Here is a 20,398-nt window from a genome sequence, read left to right as displayed (position 1 = left end):
AGTTTTTTCTGGATTTTTGATCAAATAAATGCAGTCTTGATGAGCATAAGACACATGACCAATCTTACTGATCACAAACTTTTGAATGGCAGTGTATATTATATTAACAGGTTACAAACAAAATCTATATCTCAAATATTAAGTTTTTTTTCTCATAAGCTATCTAGAACTCAAGGTATAATCAAAACCTTTTTTGACCAATAATTTGATTAAATAAATGTTACATATGTGTTTTAGTTTGAACTGCGATATAATTGTCTGTGCCATTTTTAGAATTTATTCTATTTTATATTTATCATAAAAATAGCTTTTTGTTAATAGTGTGTAACTCTTTTATCAAGTCAATTGACATTGCAACTTTAATTTGTAAGCTTGATAAGCTAAATTTTCAAACATGTCAAAAAACAACAGGTTTCAGGTTCTGTAGAAGTGAATCAGTGGTGTAAAATGGTCTAAAAATCCAAAAATGCTAAATCATGTATTGTTATAACCGCATTAATAAACAAATCATTCATATGAACAACAAACAGAGTATATAAAACCATAAGAACTAACCAATCCAGAATGTGACACACTGCTCAGATCTTTTATTTAAAGAAATGTCACATTAACAATCAGAACACAAGGACATTCAGGTAACTTGTTTCATCTTTGTCAAAAAAAAAAAAAGTATGGGAAAGAAAGAGGGGAACCGATTAACTGTTACAGAACAATTCTAAACAAACTTCATTGCGCAGACAGGTTTAGCATTGCCTTCTAAAGTGGTTGCGTGGTCGAGATAAAGAATACTGGAATCACTGGTGTATGCATTGACAGGAAATGATGACGTACTTCATCACCATCATCACATCCAATGGCAAAAACCAACCTAAATAGGGGGAATTCCAAAAAAAAAAGAACTACATCGCAGCCCTGAGCATTTCTGTGGCTGTAACCCACCCCTCCCTCCAGTTGCAAAAATCAAAGGCACTCACACCGACTAAAAACATTTCCAATGCGTGGATGATCAAATCAGCATCTGTTTTCATCAGCAAGACTTAACATGATTTTAATATGCAATGTTGAACATCAGTTTTTTGCATGAGACAAACTGAATTTTCGTCATCTTTCACTTTGTACCCAAACCTGCATGACTTTTTTTATTCAATGAAACACAAAAGGAGACCTCAGGCTAAAATGAAACTCTTGGTCACCATTCATTTTCACTGCATCTTGGTCTATACAATGAATGTGAATATGGACTAACATTTTTTGTTCCACACATCAAAACTTTCAAGGTTTCAGAGCAAAATGAAGATTCATTTTTTTGCGAAACAATCACTTTAAATCATGATCACTTGGTTAAGGTTTGATATTTTTTACCTTGGCGTATTTATACTGTTGATTCTTGTATATATTATTTACACATTACGCTCAGATCTGATCTAGTTCACCTAAAAAATGAACATTCTGTCATTATTTAGTCCCTCTTGTGTTGTTTCAAATCAGTATGACCTTTGTGAAATACAAAAGATGATACTATCGCAGTCCAAACAACATCGAATGGACACAAAAACATATTTTTCAAAAGTCATACAGGTTTATAATAACATGAGGGTAAGACAATGATAACAGAGTTTTCATTTTTGGCTGAACTATGCCTTTAAATGAAGTGTAATTGGCAGTAAATATACAGGGATTGGACATAAATATGAAATATTGAGGAAATGCCTGAATTCGGAGTGTTCTGTCACATACCACAGTTACATCCGCCTGGGCTTTCAATATTGCACTGAAACATTGTGAAACTTATGATAATCTATTCCCGATGTACACCCCTCCCCCCAAACCCTTAGCACATGTACATTGTCTTAATTTGAACGTTCACATCAATCGTGACGTACTGTAACTCCACACTGGAGCAAAACCCACTTTATCTGGCATGCACAATCTCAGTCCTTCTCTTGCCCTCGGGATTTCAATTGCGTTTTTTTCGTCCTCTCAAAATTACTAATAGAAAATAAAAAACATTTTACTCCAGTTTTAATAAGGGTTGATTCATTGTAGTGTTATATTTTGTTTTCTATATTTAAACAGTCTCACACACACACACTCGCGAAACCATACAGAAACGCTCAAAGCTATCAGCGTTCAGGTTCGAAAAAGTCACATGACCAATCGGCGGGAGGTGTATCCTACAAAACTCCAGAGACTTGCATCCTGCTGCTCGTTTTCGGTTCTTTCTATTTGTTCTTGTTGTGACTCGAGAATGCATTCCTATTGGTTGAGGAGGAGGAGGAGGAGGAGGAGCAGGACGTAAACACTGTGTAGTCGTCATAACGGCATGGAAATGCCTCAACGTCGTTTGCGTATTCAGTAGTTCCATAATGCTTGAAGTACTTCCTTCGATTTGTTTTCTTTATATCCAAATATGAAATATTTTACAGGGTAGCTCCTTGATTTTTCTTCTTGTATATCCAGTAGGTGGTATTGTATGTACGAAGTATTTGTCACTTGCATTGTATTTTTATTTTGCGTAACTTGTTCAGGTCCATCCTGCTGCCAGGCAACCGCTCAGTGAACAAGCCATGCCTCCCGTAGCCACGACTCCACACAGCGTCTCGTAGTGGTGTGGAGCAGAGGCAGGGCAGAGTTTAGAGGTTGTCTGACAGCTTGACTTTCTATGGGATCTCCCAGAAGCCCCTCTGTCTGTCAGAGTATGACGCAGCAGCGGCAGAGACGCTGGCCACCTCCGTGCACTGAAGGAGGAGGTGTGACCGGGGCAAAGTAAGCGTGGACTTTGATCTCAGGAAGGTGAGCCTATGGGAGAAACAACAACAGAATGAGCCAGAACAACTGGATTAAATCATTTTTCTCTACGCTCTGGGGGGAAAAAATCCTATCGCTTGTCATGTTTGGTTTGAACCAAAACTCAAGATCAACACAAGACTTTAGTTTATAGTAAAGCAATATTGTCTTTTTTTAGTGTCCAGTGCTTATTTTTAAGTGACTAATGAATATGTATAGTGCCTCCAAGTTTGAACTTTCAAAATGCAGTTTACATACAGCTTCAAAGGGCTCTAAACGATCCCAGCCGAAGAAGAAGGGTCCTAACTAGCAAAACGATCGGTTATTTTCTTAATTTTTACTTTTTTAACCCTTGTGCGTTCCAAAAAAAAGTTACACATAGGTGCAAAATGTCCAAAAACTGTCTATTAATATTTTTTTCCATTTTCACTTATGTCAATTTTTTTAAACCAGGATCTGTTCGATCCATAGATACCAAACATTCATTAATTTCCAGAATTGTAACCCTTTAAATGCTGGTTTGTTTGCATAATGCCACAGGTGTTTTTTATGAAAAAAATTAAAAATAGTAGTAATTTCCATATACTAAATGCTGAGCAAAATTTTCTTTCTTTGCTTATTAGATTCTTGGGTGTGTCAGTGAAGAACAACATTCATTTTGAGGCATTTATTTTTATGTAGTGTTAGATTTTTAAAAAAAAAATGTATATGCCAAATTTGAAAAAATGGCACAATCTAGTAAAAAATGTCAAATTTGAAGCCTTGCCGATAGAATGGATGCCTATAAGCAAATATTGCATCATTTTATAGTCAAATGGCCCTGGGTTAATAATAATTGCAGTTTTAATGGGTTTCAATGTTGCCATTTTTGTCCTTAAAGAAATAGTTCACTTCCAGAACAAAAATTCACAGATAATGTACTCACCCCCTTGTCATCCAAGATGTTCATGTCTTTCTTTCTTCAGTCTTAAAGAAATAGTGTTTTTTGATTAAAACATATCAGGATTTCTCTCCATATAATGGACTTCTATTGTGCCCCGAGTTTGAACTTCCAAAATGCAGTTTAAATGCAGCTTCAAAGAGCTCTAAACGATCACAGCCAAGAAAGAAGGGTCTTATCTAGCAAAACTTATATACTTTTTAATCTCAAACCCTTGTCTTGCCGAGCTAAACAAGACAAGCATTTGAGGTTAAAAAGTATATAAATTGTATTTTTTTTTAGAAAATAACCCATCGTTTTGCTAGATAAGACCATTCTTTCCTCGGCTGTGATGGTTTACAGCCCTTGGAAGTTGCATTTTGGAAGTTCAAACTCGGGGGCACCAAGTCCATTACATGGAGAGAAATCCTGAAATGTTTTACTCAAAAACATAATTTCCTTACGACTGAAGAAAGAAAGACATGAACATCTTGGATGACAAGGGGGTGAGTAAATTATCTGGAATTTTTTGTTCTGAAAGTGAACTACTCCTTTAAGGTCCTGAGTATGAGAATTTTTTGTACGGAGGGTAAAATTGATTTTTTTTAAGCAAATGATGGTGAAATATTAAAATTTCAATAAAAATAAACACCTGAGCCAAAATGTATGCAGCTGGCATTAACACAGGCACACTTATAAACAAAAAATTTTTTTAATAGCCGATCATTTCACTAGATAAGACCCTTCTTCCTTGGCTGGGGTTTAGAGCTCTTTGAAGCAGCATTTAAACTGCAAGTTAAAACTCGGGGGCACCATACATATCCATTATATGGAGAGAAATCCTGAAATGTTTTCCTCAAAAAAAACCATAATTTCTTTACGACTGAAGAAAGAAAGACATGAACATCTTGGATGACAAGGGGGTGAGTACATTATCTGTAAATTTTTTGTTCTGGAATTTAACTAATCCTTTAAATCTCATCTTGTATTTTCAGAACGTTTTGGAAAATTTGTCCTCTCCCCAAACTTGTCACTACCGAAACACAGTAATATTTAATTTAATAAGGACTATATTATCTATATAACCTATAGATATTAAAGATACTGCTTACATCTTCCTTGTAAATATATATTTTGAGGTAAATCAACAACAATTACAATTTTAATAATATTTCAAGTGTGATTTGAGATTTGTTGTATTTTAAATAAAATTTTTCTTTGTAAAAGGCAAAACGTTGATCATACTGATTTCAAACTTAAGGATTCATTAGTTTGAATGTACATTGAACCAAACACTATCATAACATTTTTTTCACATTTTGATAATTCAGTATACTTTATTTTTGACAAAACATCCTATGTTTCGGTTGTGACAGCTCATTTTCGGTGGTGACAGTAATGTTTTGGTAGTGACCAAATTACATTACAGAATTTTACCCCACACACATGCTAAAATACTACAAATTTGCATAACTGTACTAAAATTTTGTTTATTTCCCCTAAATATGAGGATTATGTGTTCCCTTTTGCCACTACTGAAACAATGATGACATATTTCAGTTGTGACTGTTTCAGTAGTGACAACTGTATGAGATAACACCCACCAAAAAACACAAAGATTACCAAAAACAACACCGAAACTTCACTAAATGTTTCAGTCATGACTGTTTCAGTAGTTGTACACATATAAAAACTAAATGTAATGGAGAATAACTCCTCAAAAAGTGTTTAATTACAGAAACAAGGTGTTCGGTAGCGACGTTCCTTAAAGTAACACACAGATTTGTTCCTACTTTTCAACACATTTACCTCAAAATGATGAGGCCTATCTACTCACCATGTTGTTAGAGAGAGAGGGACACATGAATATTTCCTAATCATAAATGTAGGGGTGGTTTCAGTAGGGACATGAAAATGTGGGATTTTCTTTCTTTTCTTTTTTTTTTTTACATTCAGTTTCATAATTTACAAAGAAAATATAAAATCTCTCTCTCTCTGTCTTCATTATTGACTCCATTAGTCTGCAATCAACAGCTATCAAGCCTCCATTACTTGGTCTAAAATGACATTTTGGAATTAGCAATGAAGATGGATGAGATGCGTAAGAAATTACACACAAGAGCATTTTAAGGACAGAAACCTGATGAATGTCTTGAAATGCAATATTTTAACCATATTTGAGGTGTGGTAACCTTAGTATAAGCAGAATAGTTGACTCCAGTCTGTTGAATTCTGCATCGTGTCGTGGCAGTATCACCACCTCGGGGTGTGCATTATTTTCTAATAAATAAACAGCCCATCGTCAATTATTCCTTACTTATTATAGTGGTTAATATCATTTATACAGTGAAAAAAAAAAGTTTCTATCTTTTATTTACCTTTTCATTGTCTATATTTTCTAGGTTGTTTATGAGTATGGTATTCAGTACAAGCCACGGGTGAAATGGGTGATGGGCATCCCATCTAGCAGGAGAATCTGTAACCCTAACGGCCCAACTGTTTGGTGTTTTAAGAACAATAGCCTTAATGATTATGACTGCTTACATGAAGCATGGCAAGTGAATATCAGCGAACAGAAAATAAAAAAAAGAGGATGAAAACTAAGAGTAAATCAAAGGGATCATCAAGCACTAAGAACTGTGTCTACAATACTACTGCAACATAGTGACAGCAAACCTCAATTTTAAAGTTTTAGAAATTGCAGTATTTTCATTGATGTTAGCCTATTAAAGATAACTTTAAAATCAGACCTTTTTTTTTTTTTTTTGCATTGGTGCCATTATCACAAAACTTGGACAGTTGAAGCACCAAACCAAAGACCCTCTAGTAATTTCCCTTGGCAGCCATGTTTGAAATGCCTCTCTGCCAGCTTTTTCAGTCACACAAGTACAGCTCCTATCTCTTTGAACGGGGAAACAAAGTTCTCCAAAACTGTTCACCAAGCTTACAATTTAATTTCATATTTGAAATCACCAATCCACCTTATTTTTCCCTTAAGAGTGGGTGTGGCCATTTGTAGTTTTATAGGTCTGGCTTCTGGTCTCATCCGTGTCTAGCTATTTTTAGCATTTTTGTTGCTTGATATTGCAAATTGGTGTTTCTTACCAGATTATTTTAATTTTAAACACACTGGTTTGTAATGCAAGCAGTTTTACTATTTACTGTACGTTGCTATTCTTCTCGTTACTTCCCTATAGCAACTAAAGAACCGGATGTCTTGCTTATAGGCTTACTTCCACGTTGAAGACTGTTAACTTTATCAATTGGCGATTGGCTCTTTTTGATTTAGAAATTGATACTGTTCTGCCATATTGTGTGTTGCACTTTTTCCCATTCATAAGTAATGGAAGTGCACCATCTTTATACATCAATCCACTGTGGGCCATTTTGGAGAGAAATGCAAGAAGCAGATTCTCTCCTCCAACATCTTTAAAACAACTGGCAGATGTTCTAATAAACCACATTCAACTGGAGACTATTTAAAAGGTTGGAGGCTGTATTAAAGCCAAATGGTGGTAAAACACCTTAATAAAGAAATATTGCCTGTTTCCCAAGTGTTCTATATATATATGCAAAGCTGTTTTTCTTAAAATAAGTCTCAATTAAAAATAATCTTAATTAATAATGACTAGTTGATACAAAAAATATTAAAGAAATTACATTATTAAATTAATGCTTGGGGGGGGGGGGTGGAGGAACTTATAGGCAGGCGCTATATTAAATTGCTGCTTTTTTACATTTGTTTGTAGATTGTAATGTGATAAAAACTGATCAAAACCGATTGAAACCCATCCCTAGTATTTACAAGCTTTCTTGCTGGCACTGTAAACAGACACTATCCATTTAAGTCTGCACATAAATGGGGAGCATTTGTAACCCTGGACTACAAAACCAGTCTTAAGTAGCATGGGTATATTTGTAGCAATAGCCAAAAATACATTGCATGGGTCAAAATAAAAATGATAGATTTTTCTTTTATGCCAAAAATCAAGTTAAGATCATGTTCCATGAAGATATTTTGTAAATTTCCTACTATAAATATATACCGTATAAACATAATTTTGGATTAGTAATATGCATTGCTAAGAACTTCATTTGGACAACTTCAAAGGCGATTTTCCCAATATTTAGATTTTTTTGCAGCCTCAGATTCCAGATTTTTAAATAGTTGTATCTAAACCAAATATTGTCCTATCCTAAAAAAAACATACATCAATGGAAAGCTTATTTTTTTCAAATGATATGTAAATCTAATAATAAAAAAAAAAGACTCTTATGACTTGTTTTGTGGTCCAGGGTCACATTTTTGTGTGGGAGTTGTGACATATCTAGCGATTATTTTTTCCACAGACCCGGATTCGTTTGATGCCAGCGCGGGTGACCTGCTGGCAGTCATAGAGCTCGATGCGTTCCAGACGCTGGCAACTCTTGAGGTGCTCCAGTGTGATGTCTGTGATCAAGGGGCAGTTGTCAAGCTCCACGACCTGCAGACGCTCCTGACCACACACACTGCTGCTCAGGTGTCTGATTCCATCATCTGTTATCAACTCACAGTGAGACAGACTCTAGAAAACACACACAGACACACACACACATATGCCGAAGTGAGCAGGCTATAAAGGGTAAGCTTTAGAAAACAAATGGCCATGCTTTATAATTCCTTTACAGAAAGCCATAAATAACAAGCGTGGATGCAATGCAATACTCCCACACACTCTCCCTCTCATACACTTACCAGCGCCTGCAGCCGAGGGCAGTGGATTGAGAGCTGAACCAGAGTGTTATCAGTCACCTGAATGGGACATACAGACACAGAACATTAATATCAGCATGCTGACGAATCAGGATAAATTGCTGCAAGGAAACAGACACAGCTCAACAGCAGTAAAAAGAAAGCCTTAAAATACACTGGCTATATACTAGAGGTACATTCAATGATGAATGATGATTTCATTTTTTATGAATTAGCATAAATACCATAAATTAATTTAGAAAATAATACATTTTGATAAATTAATTACATACTATTTCTTCATCAACATTATTTATTTGAAGCTACTAATCATAAAAGAAAACTTTTGAATAGTAAGGTTTTTAAATAAGTCTCTTCTGCTCACCAAGCCTGCATTTATTTGATCTGAAGTACAGCAAAATCAATAAAATTTTGAAATATTTTTACTACTTAAAATAACTTTTTTTTGCTTTATTTAAATATATATTTTAAAATGTAATTTATTCATGTTATTTCAAAGCTGAATTTTTAGCATCATTACTCCAGTCACATGATCCTTCAGAAATCATTCTAATACTCTGATTTGTTGCTCAAAAACATTTCTTCTTCTTCTTATTATTATTATGTTGGAAATAGCTGAGTAAATGTTTTCAGGTTTTTTGATGAATAGAAAGTTCAGAAGAACAACATTTATCTGAAATAGAAATATATTGTAACATTATAAATGTCTTTATTAATTTAAAGCATCCTTGCTAAATAAATGTATTAATTTCTATAGTTTCTGTCCCCCCAAAATATTTAATTTAAAATATTTATTAAAAAATATAGAAAATTTATGATTTTTGAATGGTATAGTGTATAATGTTACAAAAGCTTTTTATTGTAGATAAATGCTGATCTTTGAATCTTTCTATTCATCAAAGAATCCTGAAAATATATACTCAACTGTTTTAAATATTGATAATAATACTACTAATAATATTTTAAAATGCAGCAAATCAGAATATTAGAATGATTTCTTAAAGACCATGTGACTGGAGTAATGATGCAAAAAATGTAGCTTTGAAATCACAGGAATAAATTACATTTTAAAATATATTCAAATAAAAATCAGTTATTTTAAATAGTAAAACTATTTAAAAATTGTACTGCTTTTGCTGTATTTTGGATTAAATACAGGCTTGGTGAGCAAAAGAGACTTCTTTAAAACACTTTAAAAAAATCTTACTGTTCAAAAACTTTTGACTGGTAGTGTATATATTACCATTCAATGCACAAAAGTAACCTGTACTCACCAAAATACATTCCTCTAAATCCATCTTCTCCAAATCATGACAATTCTAAAACAGAAGGCATAGTTTGTTTAGGAATCCTCTCACATCAGCAGTGTCTTCTAACACAAAGCATGCTCTCTAAATCCAATGCATTTATGTTTTGTTGTTTTGGGGTGTTTATGCGATTACTCACTCTGGCAAGAACAGTAAAACCAGCATCAGTCACATGTGAGCAGCGAGCAGCCTCCAGGATCCTGAGGAAGACACATGCGATGTGAATGAATGACTCTGTGTGGGTATGCGTGCTTATCTGCGTACAGATGAAGAAAGCTTTACTTGAGCTGTTGGCAGTTGAGGCCGAGGGCAGTCAGAGAAGCGTCTGTGATGTTGCTGCAGCCAGACACACAAACCATCTGCAGTTTGTGACAACCGCGGCACAAACTCACAAAGCCGTCATCTGTGATTTGCTGCAAGATGGATAAAGTATCTTAATTACGGCCAACACATTTATATTGTCTGTCTTTGTTTTTCATAAGCAATTTATAACTCTAACATAATAATGAGTCAAAGTCTTACTGTGCATGATTGCATGTTGATTGTCATGAGCTCCGGACAGTGCTTTTGAAGGTGCTTCAGTGCAGTATCATCCAGCTGAAATGAGGAATTTAACAATTGTGTCACATTGTCAATGATTTCTCTCAAAGTGTTTTGTGCAAGTGTGTGCTGGTATAGATGTACAGTTGAAGTCAAACATTTACATACACCTTGCAAAATTGGCAAAATGTTAATTATTTTAACAAAATAAGAGAAATCATACTAAAATCATGTTATTTTTAATTTAGTACTGACCTGAATACGATATTTCACATAAAAGACATTTACATATAGTCCACAAGATAAAATTAATAGTTAAATTTTAAAAATTACCCTGTTCAAAAGTTTACATACAGTGGATTCTGAATACTGTGTTGTTACTGTACCTGAATGATCCACAGCTGTTTTTTTATTTTATTTTTTTGTTTAGTGGTAGTTGTTTATGAGTCCCTGGTTTGTCCTGAACAGTTAAACTGCCTGTTGTTCTTCAGAAAAGTCCTTCAGGTCTGACAAATTCTTTGGTTTTAAGTATTTTTGTGTATTTGAACCCTTTCCAATAATGACTGTATGATTTTGAGATCCAACTTTTCACATTGAGGACAACTGAGGGACTCATATGCAACTATTACAAAAGGTATAAACACTTACTGATGCTCCAGAAGGAAATACAATGCATTAAGTGCCGGAGGATGAAAACTTATTGAATTTGAAGATCAGGGTAAATTTGATATATTTTGTGTTCTGGGAAACATGTCTTCTGTCGCCTCTGAAGGGCAGTACTAAATTAAAAAAATTGATATTTAGGCAAAATAAAAAAAAAATTACACGTTCTCGTCCCATTCAAAAGTTTACACCCCTGGCTCTTAATGCATCATTTTTTTCTTCTGAAACATCAGTGAGCATTTGAACCTTCTGTAATAGTTGCATATGAGTTCCTCAGTTGTCCTCAGTGAGAAAAGATGGATCTCAAAATCTTACAATCATTGTTGGAATAGTTCAAATACACATAAAATGCTTAAAAACCAAAGAATTTGTGAGACCTGAAGGATTTTTCTGAAGAACAGCAGGCAGTTCAACTGTTCAGGACAAACAAGGGACTCATGAACAACTATCACTAAAAAAAAAAAAAAAAAAAAAAAACACACACACACAGCTGTGGATCATTCAGGTAACAACACAGTATTAAGAATCAACTGTACGTAAACTTTTGAACAGGGTTATTTTTATAAATGTAACCATTATTTTCTCTTGTGGACTAAATGTTAACGCCTTTTATGTGAAATATCTTATTCAGGTCAGTACTAAACAAAAAAAAAACAAAAATATCATGCATTTTGTATGATCCCTCTTATTTTGGTAAAATAATTAACATTTTGCAGATTATGCAAGGTGTATGTAAACTTTTGACTTCAACTGTATGTACCTGTGTGCAGCCTCTCAGAAACAGAGCTCTGAGACTTGCGCAGCCACGGCTGAGAGCCTCGATGCCATCACTTGTGATCTGATCGCACCAGGACAGGTTCAGATTCTCCAACATCCGACAGCCCTCACTAGCAAACAGAAAGAGCCAACATGAGGGTATGAAGCAAACAAAAACTTTCAAAAATAACTTGAACACCAGTGCACTATCCAAACCTATGCAAACTAAAGTTGTTTTATTTGAAGTTATTTATTTATTTAAAGTTATTGCATCCTGATATTCTCGTGAACATGTGACCACTGACACAGAAGAGAAGAAATAAAGTTCTTATTTTTGCTTTCTTTGTACACGAAAAGTATTCTTGTAGCTTCATAAAATTACGGTTGAACCATTGATGTCACATGGACTATTTTAACAATGTCCTTACTACCTTTCTGGGCTTTGAATGTGTCAGTTGCGTTGCTGTCTATGCAGGGTCAAAAAGCTCTCAGATTTCATCAAAACTATGTTAATTTGTGTTCTGAAGATGAATGAAGGTCTTACATGTATGGAACGCCATGATGGTGAGTAACTAATGACAGAATATTCATTTTTGAGTAAACTATCCCTTTAGGATGTGGGACTATAAACAGAAATGATCTCAAATGTCTACCAATGAGTTAATAATTGGTCTTAGTCTCAGTTTAAATATTCACTCTCAGAATTTCCCATTTCACCAGCTCATACATAATCTACTACAACTGTGGAAAAGTTTCATTAGCAAAATGTGACAGAGGTGACAGACTTATAATCATTAACAAAGTCAACCTCCTGACACAATACAATCAAAACTAGGCTGTAACACTCCCCAGTTAAGTTTTAAAGACTACATAATATCAAAATCAAAGTTTTGCCTTTTTTTGTCCATGCGTATTAGCTTTGAGCTCATCAAGTGTCTATTACTATGTCATAACAATATTATGACATAGTAATAATATTGTTGTACTATTTTTCACTCAAGGGTGTCAATTTTTTGTCCAATAATCATTATGATTTGTGATAATCCAAACAGGACTCATGATATTTAACATTTTTTACACTTATAACTGCCCCCACCTTAAGGCCTTAAGTGCATGATTGGTGATGGACACGCAGGAGGTCAGGTCAAGGTGGCGAAGTTTGGAGCAGAACTTGCTAAGGCTGATGCAGGTGGAGTCTGTGATCTTGGTGCAGCCGTTGAGGTTCAGATGTTCAATGTTGCGACAGTTCTGAGCAAAGGTCCTGGCAAATCAAAGGAAACCTCTCAGCTAACATGGTTAAACAGAAAAACTATGCAATAAAAACATGGTAAACAGGGTGCAAAACACAACAACAGCAACAAACAAATAATCCTTACACCATCCGCAATATGACACATTTCCACTGACAAGACTTGTGTAACAGTGAAAGCTAAATTGCAGCACAATCCAGTCAGCTATTTGAAATATTATATAAAAGGTACCAATGATATTCATAGTGGGCTGGGCCACTATAAAATAGAATGCAGACAAATGCAGTCAAATGCCATTATATACTTTGATTGGACATTGCATGTTTTAACTAACAAAAAGTAATGCAGCTCACTTCATGGAGGCATCTCCCACACTGAGGCAGCCCCGAAGACTGAGCTGCCTCAAAAAACCCCCACATCGCTTTGAGATGTTCTCCACGACACGTCCCTAATGGAAAGACACAGAGAGAGAGGGAGAGCTCAGGCACAGAGGATCAGGGATGACGTTACAGTCTATGGATTCAGTAGAAAAGCCTACTGACCCAGTGTTAATCCCACACACATAACGCCCACAGACGGAAAATTTAAAGCACATAACAACATATTACTGATGAAATGTCAGACATACAAAGCAAAACCCAATAACACACAAGATTGAAATCACAAACCAAATCATTTTACTTAGCACATGCTTTTTTACCTCAATATCTGTTTGAAAGTTGAAGAGATCAATCTTTTGCCAGTTACTTCCATCTAATGCAAGAACATTCCACGCCTGTTCATCCACAGAGCAAAGGAGGAAGCATTGTTAGAAAACTATTTTAATTCTAGACAGTTTTGTTTAATTTTAACTAAACAAGCAGTTTAACATACCTTGGATACTTGGGCACACCTACACAATGTAACTACATCCAGGAAGGAGAAAATCCTGAAATAAAAAACAGAGATGTTTGATTACTTGTTTATTTTTTGTTTATTTTCCAGTTTTTTTCCTCTCTACCCACTTTCTGTACAAAAGTATGTCAGACTAATAAAGCAATTTGATTTTGAACAAATCAGTTAGACAGACAGACAGACAGACAGACAGACAGACAGACAGACAGACAGACAGACAGACAGACAGACAGACAGATAGATAGATAGATAGATAGATAGATAGAAACAGACAAATAGAGACAGACCAAAAGATAGATTGGTAGATAGACCGACAGACCGACAGACAGACCGACAGACAGACAGACAGATAGATAGAAACAGACAAATAGAGACAGACCAAAAGATAGATTGGTAGATAGACCGACAGACCGACAGACAGACAGACTGACAGATAGATAGAAAGATAGATAGACACACACAGACAGACAGACACCGACACAGAGACAGACAGAAAGACAGACAGACAGAAAGAAAGACAGACAGAGACAGACAGACAGACAGACAGACAGACAGAAGGATACAGACAGACCAATAGATAGAGACAGAAAGAAAGACAATAGACAGAAGCAGACAGACAGACAGACAAACAAACAAACAAACAAACAAACAAACAAACAGATAGACCGATAGATAGACACAAACAGACAGACAGACGACAGATAGATACCGACTAGGGATGCTCATTTCGGTTAATTTTCCTGACCGACAACCGCTGCTCGTTATCCGAACATTAACCGTTAACTGATAAAATTAGAATAATAAATTCGTTTAAAAAAAAAAAAAAAAAAAAAGGAAAGCACGAGTATCTGTGACGATACATAAAAATACAAGTAAATGTTTTATTTTAACGTGCAAACAGCAGCATACAGAGCAACAACAAAAACTGCATTCATATATACTCAAATTATCACGCATCAGCTGCGCTTCTGAGAACAGAGAAAATCAGAATGAATTTTAAAAAAAGAATAATATTAAATAGGCCTACACTAAATATGTATAAATTAAATAACTACCTAATTAAGATGACAAAACTAAAACACACTGAATCCTTCTATGTGCTTTGAAGAACCGTACCGGTCTTATTCTTCCCGTCGGACATAAAAATATATAGCAGACCAGCCTGGAAAGCTGTCTGTTAACTGTAAGATCCGCGACAAAAACACCATCACAAAAATCCTTTCAGTTTGCGGTTCGGGTCTTTTCATCCACTGGTCATATGTGGAGAAACGTGTTTTCACAGCGTTCAATAGCCAATCACAGACATATCTGTTGATGTCATGATCGCACTGGCCAATCAGAGGTGGCTATGTTACAATCCACTCACCACTCAAAGTGCAGGTTCAGTTCTGCTGAATTCTACACCTCCGCGAACTCTCTCATTAAAACAAAGAAAGTGTAGACACGATGTAAATAAGAAATTAATTCTACAGTGTAAAGGTTATTTTATTACTTTTTATTAACTTTGTGAGATTGCGATGAACTACAGTAATGTATGAGTGACAGCTTTCCAGTGATTGTAAGGGAAGCGCACACTTTTTAGACTATAATTAATTCAGAATTTGAATACATTTATTCATGGAATCACTCTCTGATAACCCAATATCGTCATTGCCATCGTGTTACATATAGGCTACTACATCAGTTACTAAGAGAAGGTAAAGCAGGTGCTTACTCAGCAAAATATGTCTGAACAGCCGCACTGCACGTGTCCACACGCGCCCGTGAGTAAACATTATTTTTTCTTTCACCATGCAGCAAACGTAAAAAAATAAATCTAAAAATAAAAAATTGAAAAAAAAAACATTTAAACCGTTTAACTGATAGTAATAATCGGTTAAAATTCTTACAGTCGGTTAACGGTTAAACGGTCAATAGGAGCATCCCTAATACCGACAGATAGACAGACAGACAGACACTGACAGATAGACAGACAGAAAGACAGACAGACAGATGGATAGACCGAAAGATAGACCGACAGACAAAAAGACAGACAGACCGACAGACAGACAGACAGACAGATAGATAGATAGATAGATAGATACCGACAGACAGACAGACAGACAGACACCGTCCGTCCGACCGACAGGCACAGACAGGCAGAAAGACAGACAAAAAGACAGACAGATAGATACAGACAGACAGACAGACAGACAGACCAATAGATAGAGACGGAAAGAAAAACAATAGACAGATAGAGACAGACAGACCGATAGACAGAGACAGACTGTTAGACAGAGACAGACCAATAGACAGATACTAACAGATAGATAGAGACAGACAGACAATAGACAGAGACAGACAGACAGACAGACAGACAGACAGACAGACAGACAGACAGACAGACAGACAGACAGACAGACACCAATAGACAGAGACAGACCAATAGACAGATAGAGACAGATAGACAATAGATAGAGACAGACAAAAAGATAGAAAGACAGATAGAAAGACAGACAGACAGAAAGACAGATAGATAAGACAGACACAGAGAGAGCAATAGAGAGACAGACAGATAGACTGATAGACTGATAGACAGATAGACAGATAGATAAATACAGACCAATAGACAGAGACAGACTGTTAGACAGAGACAGACCAATAGACAGATACTAACAGATAGATAGAGACAGACAGACAATAGATAGAGACAGACAAAAAGATAGAAAGACAGACAGACAGACAGACAGACAGACAGACAGACAGACAGACAGACAGACAGATAAGAGAGACACAGAGAGAGCAATAGAAAGAGACAGACAGACAGACAGATAGATATTTCCAAAATGTATTACAATGTAATCTGCCGTCTATTGCAATAAGAGTGATTAATTACGCTGGGCTCACCTGAGCAGAAGCTCTTTGGGAAGTTTTTTGTTGATTAGGGCCTCATCACTGTTTGAGAACACCTGGACAATATGAAATGACACAGATGCATTACATAAAGCTCAACCAGCAGCAGTTATGCTCATGCACACAATCAATATGCTCAAAGCTGGTTCAGACACGCCTCGGCCTGGTGCAACTTCACCCTTAACACTTGCACAAGAAAGAAAAATAGCATCAGCGAGTGACTTAGATAACACTGCTGCTTTGTGACATCTTCTCAACCCCTTGCATTCAGGGCACGTAAGCAAGCCAATCAGCTTGATCTAAACTCCGAGAACACCAGCCAACTCTAACGTTAAACGGATTCAGGCGCAGCGCCCGTTGCTGACACGGTCAGCTGGTGCCGTTGTGTTAGGACGGGATTACCCTTGACGAACAAAAGCCTAAACACGGCACGTAAAAATAGAGCTCTGCTCGGTCCAACACACACACACACACACACACACACACACACACACACACACACACACACACACACACACACACACACACACACACACACACACACACACACAGTACCCTTGCAGACATACACGCGCGGGCACGCACGCAGTCAGTCCCTCACGCCCGCGCGCGCCCACCAACACAAACAGACGCTTAAACACACTGTCATCGCTCAGACAGCCTGCCACCGCCCGTTTTTGTTTCCTCGGGCAAAATATCACAGTTCAACGGCCACGTCCACAGTTCGCTCGATATGAGTTACCTCAAATCTGCCCTTGGTGATGCCGTTCATGTCTGTTGCAGTGTCAATAATAAAGACAGTCCTCGGCAAGCGCTGCGCACAGCGACGTTTGCGCGTTTTGTCAACGCTGGCGATCAAACTATCGTGACACAGACGCGCAGCTGTAACGTGTGGCCTGCTAGCCGTTCTTGTCTGCGCTGGTAACCGGAGAAATCCCGGGTTGGCCGCCGTCCGTGAACCATCACACAGCCAAAATAACAATAATAACATGGACGGAGCAGACTGCTGCTCTAACCTCACTTCCGCCTCCCGAGCTGCCTCTCTGACTACATTTCCGCTCGAGCGCAAATTCCTGCCTCAAGTGAGTGCTACTTAATGTTTAAACGACGCCAATAAAATGCAAGAGGTGGCAAATACTCTTAAAGAATAATCCTTTTTATTAGCACTGGACTTAAGGCGCGCTCCTGCGCTCTAGGGGCTCAAAAGAGTGGCTGTCGTGACGTCACTTTTACGGGAAAAACACGCGTGGTGGGTTTGTTTTGATAATGATGTATGTTTGCATAGGCGTTAACACACAATGGAAGGGTAGGGAAATTGAAAGTGACACTTTAATCATACAGAATAAAATGTGTTCATACAGAATTAAATGTCATCGACAATATTTGTTAGCAAAGCAGATGTGCAAATATAGACACTGTCAAAACTGTATTCAATTTAGTTTCAAAGCATTTAACCAACGCACATAAGTAAATAATTTCCACATTTAACAGTATTTACGTTTTTTAAATTTCATTTAAATGTCCATGTTTTGTAAGGCTCCATTAACATCAGATTAAACTGCAACCAGTATCCTGAAACAAATTAGCTGAGAGTGTTAAATACAACTTTATAGTTTATTGATAGATGAATAATCATAAACTGAATGCTGCCTATTTACACGTTTGTCTGTCTTCAGCAATATCATGATGACCTGCAAATGTGCTATGTACATTGGAAGTCTCAATTAAATAGTAAAAAGTAATGTATTATTTGTGACTCTGGACCACAAAACCATTTATAAGGGTCATTTTTTTTGGAATTGAGATTATACATAATCTAAAAGCTGAATAAATAAGCTTTCATTGATGTATGGTGGAATTTGAGGGTGCAAAAAATACTGAGAAAATCGCCTTTAAAGTTGTCTAAAAATGAAGTTCTTAGCAATGCATAACATTAACCAAAAAATGTTCATATAAAAACGTTCAAAAAGTTTAGATATATTTATGGTAGGAAATTTACAAAATATCTTCATGGAACATCTTTACATAATATCCGAATGATATTTGACATAAAAGAAAAATCGATCATTTTCACCCATACAACAAATTGTATAAGATTTTTTTTTTTTTGCACAGCCCTGCAAAATCAGACAGTCTGAATGTTATAAAATGCTAATTTCTGTATATGATAAAGTGTTTTTGCACAGCAGTATTCCTGGTCAACAGCAGAGGGCGAAAGAGAGCCGCATTGCAGGTGAGTTTTGATCCTTTACGATTTTCCGTCTGTGAATGGCGCTTGAATACTTTCCGGTTAGTTATTATCCCGCTATTGAATAGTGTTTCAATATTTCCCGGTTAGTCATTATTCAGGTATCACATCATGACGTTTTTAGTAGGGCTATTTAATATAAGGTACTTCCTGGCAAGAGATGCAGTTTGTGCCTAATGTGCAGTCATGCCAAAAACTTTTTATTTCTTAATCAGTTTGAGGCTGGAAAAGGTTACAGAACTAAGGAGCTGGTCTTCAAAATGGAGGAATGAAAGAAGTTTAACACCACTGTTACTCTTCCTAGGAGTAAAATCCCTTCAAGAGCAAGATTCCAGAAGGTTCCATAGAACCTCAGTATAACGTCAGCATCTACGGGCCTTTCTTGCAATGGCTAAGGTTGTCCAGGAGTCCACCATTAGGGACTGAACAAGAATGGTGTGCATGGCAGGACAACAAGATGGAAGCCAAGAACATTGCTACCAGTTTGCCAAAGACTGTGCGAATGAGCCAGAAGACTATGAAAAGAATGTTTTGTCAACAAATGAATGCCAGAAATAACAGATTGATATAAAAATAATAAGCCAATTAATTTGACCAAAAAGAGACAGCTAACAGGGTACTTTCTTAGAATTTTGGTTAACATTCTGGCAATGTTCTCGAAGTTAAGAACCAACATTATTCCAGTAGCTTTAAAAGAACATTTATTCAACGTTAGCTGGTCTTTAATAATGTTCTCTAACCAAAAATATGACCCTGGACCACAAAACCAGTAGCACAGGTATATTTGTAGCAGTAGCCAAAAATTCATTGTATGGGTCAAAATTATAAATTTTTCTTTTATGCCAAAAATCATTAGGATATTAAGTAAAGATCATGTTCCATGAAGATATTTTGTCAATTTCCTACAATAAATATATCAAAACTTAATTTTCTATTATTAATATGCATCGCAATTTCCTCAATATTTAGATTTTTTTGCACCCTCAGATTCCAGATTTTCAAATAGTTGTATCTCAGCCAAATATTGTCCTATCCTAACAAACCATACAATTGAAAGCTTATTTATTCAGATGATGTATAAATCTCAATTTTAAAAAATGAGATCCAGGGTCACAAATGTTATTATATATTATTAATCAGATGTTTTACTGAAACATTCTAGTTGGATGTTCATTTAACATTTTTAAATGACTACGTGTTTCAAAACGTTCAGAGAACATTCAAAAGTAACATTCCCATAATGTTTGCAAAGTGATAAAAAAAACGTTCCCTTAATGTTTTTGCTAACTTTCACATAAATGAGAAAAGATTTTTAAAAAGCTCAATGTTTTGAATGTTCTGAGAACATTCTGGGAACATTATAAAAGCATTTTATAGAACACATTTGTC

At 36.0% G+C, this 20,398-nt stretch overlaps 1 protein-coding gene across 1 annotated transcript; it reads right to left on the bottom strand.

The window, feature by feature from the left end:
* Nucleotides 1–575: 575 nt before the first annotated feature.
* Nucleotides 576–17,898, bottom strand: fbxl2 (F-box and leucine-rich repeat protein 2). Its single transcript, XM_073822174.1, has 14 exons — nucleotides 17,504–17,898; nucleotides 16,756–16,817; nucleotides 13,849–13,903; nucleotides 13,676–13,750; nucleotides 13,329–13,423; nucleotides 12,822–12,986; nucleotides 11,730–11,856; nucleotides 10,289–10,363; nucleotides 10,049–10,179; nucleotides 9,906–9,966; nucleotides 9,734–9,778; nucleotides 8,442–8,498; nucleotides 8,059–8,271; nucleotides 576–2,799 (listed from the first exon to the last, which is right to left on the bottom strand). The coding sequence occupies exons 1-14, from the start codon at nucleotides 17,750–17,752 to the stop codon at nucleotides 2,692–2,694; spliced, it is 1,518 nt and encodes a 505-aa protein (XP_073678275.1). The 5' UTR covers nucleotides 17,753–17,898; the 3' UTR covers nucleotides 576–2,691.
* Between the last annotated feature and the right edge of the window lie 2,500 nt (nucleotides 17,899–20,398).

The sequence above is a fragment of the Garra rufa genome, chromosome 17, assembly GCF_049309525.1.
Source record: "Garra rufa chromosome 17, GarRuf1.0, whole genome shotgun sequence".
NCBI lineage: Eukaryota > Metazoa > Chordata > Actinopteri > Cypriniformes > Cyprinidae > Garra > Garra rufa.
Note: the sequence above shows the minus strand (reverse complement) of the source record. Positions and strands in the feature narration are given on the sequence as shown.

Coding starts and splice junctions, on each gene's coding strand:
- fbxl2 (XM_073822174.1), bottom strand. CDS start 17,752: ATGTTATTATTGTTATTTTGGCTGTGTGATGGTTCACGGACGGCGGCC. Junction 13,751..13,848: donor GGTGTGCCCAAGTATCCAAG/GTATGTTAAACT, acceptor GTGGATGAACAG/GCGTGGAATGTTCTTGCATT. Junction 13,424..13,675: donor ACTTTCAAACAGATATTGAG/GTAAAAAAGCAT, acceptor TCTTTCCATTAG/GGACGTGTCGTGGAGAACAT.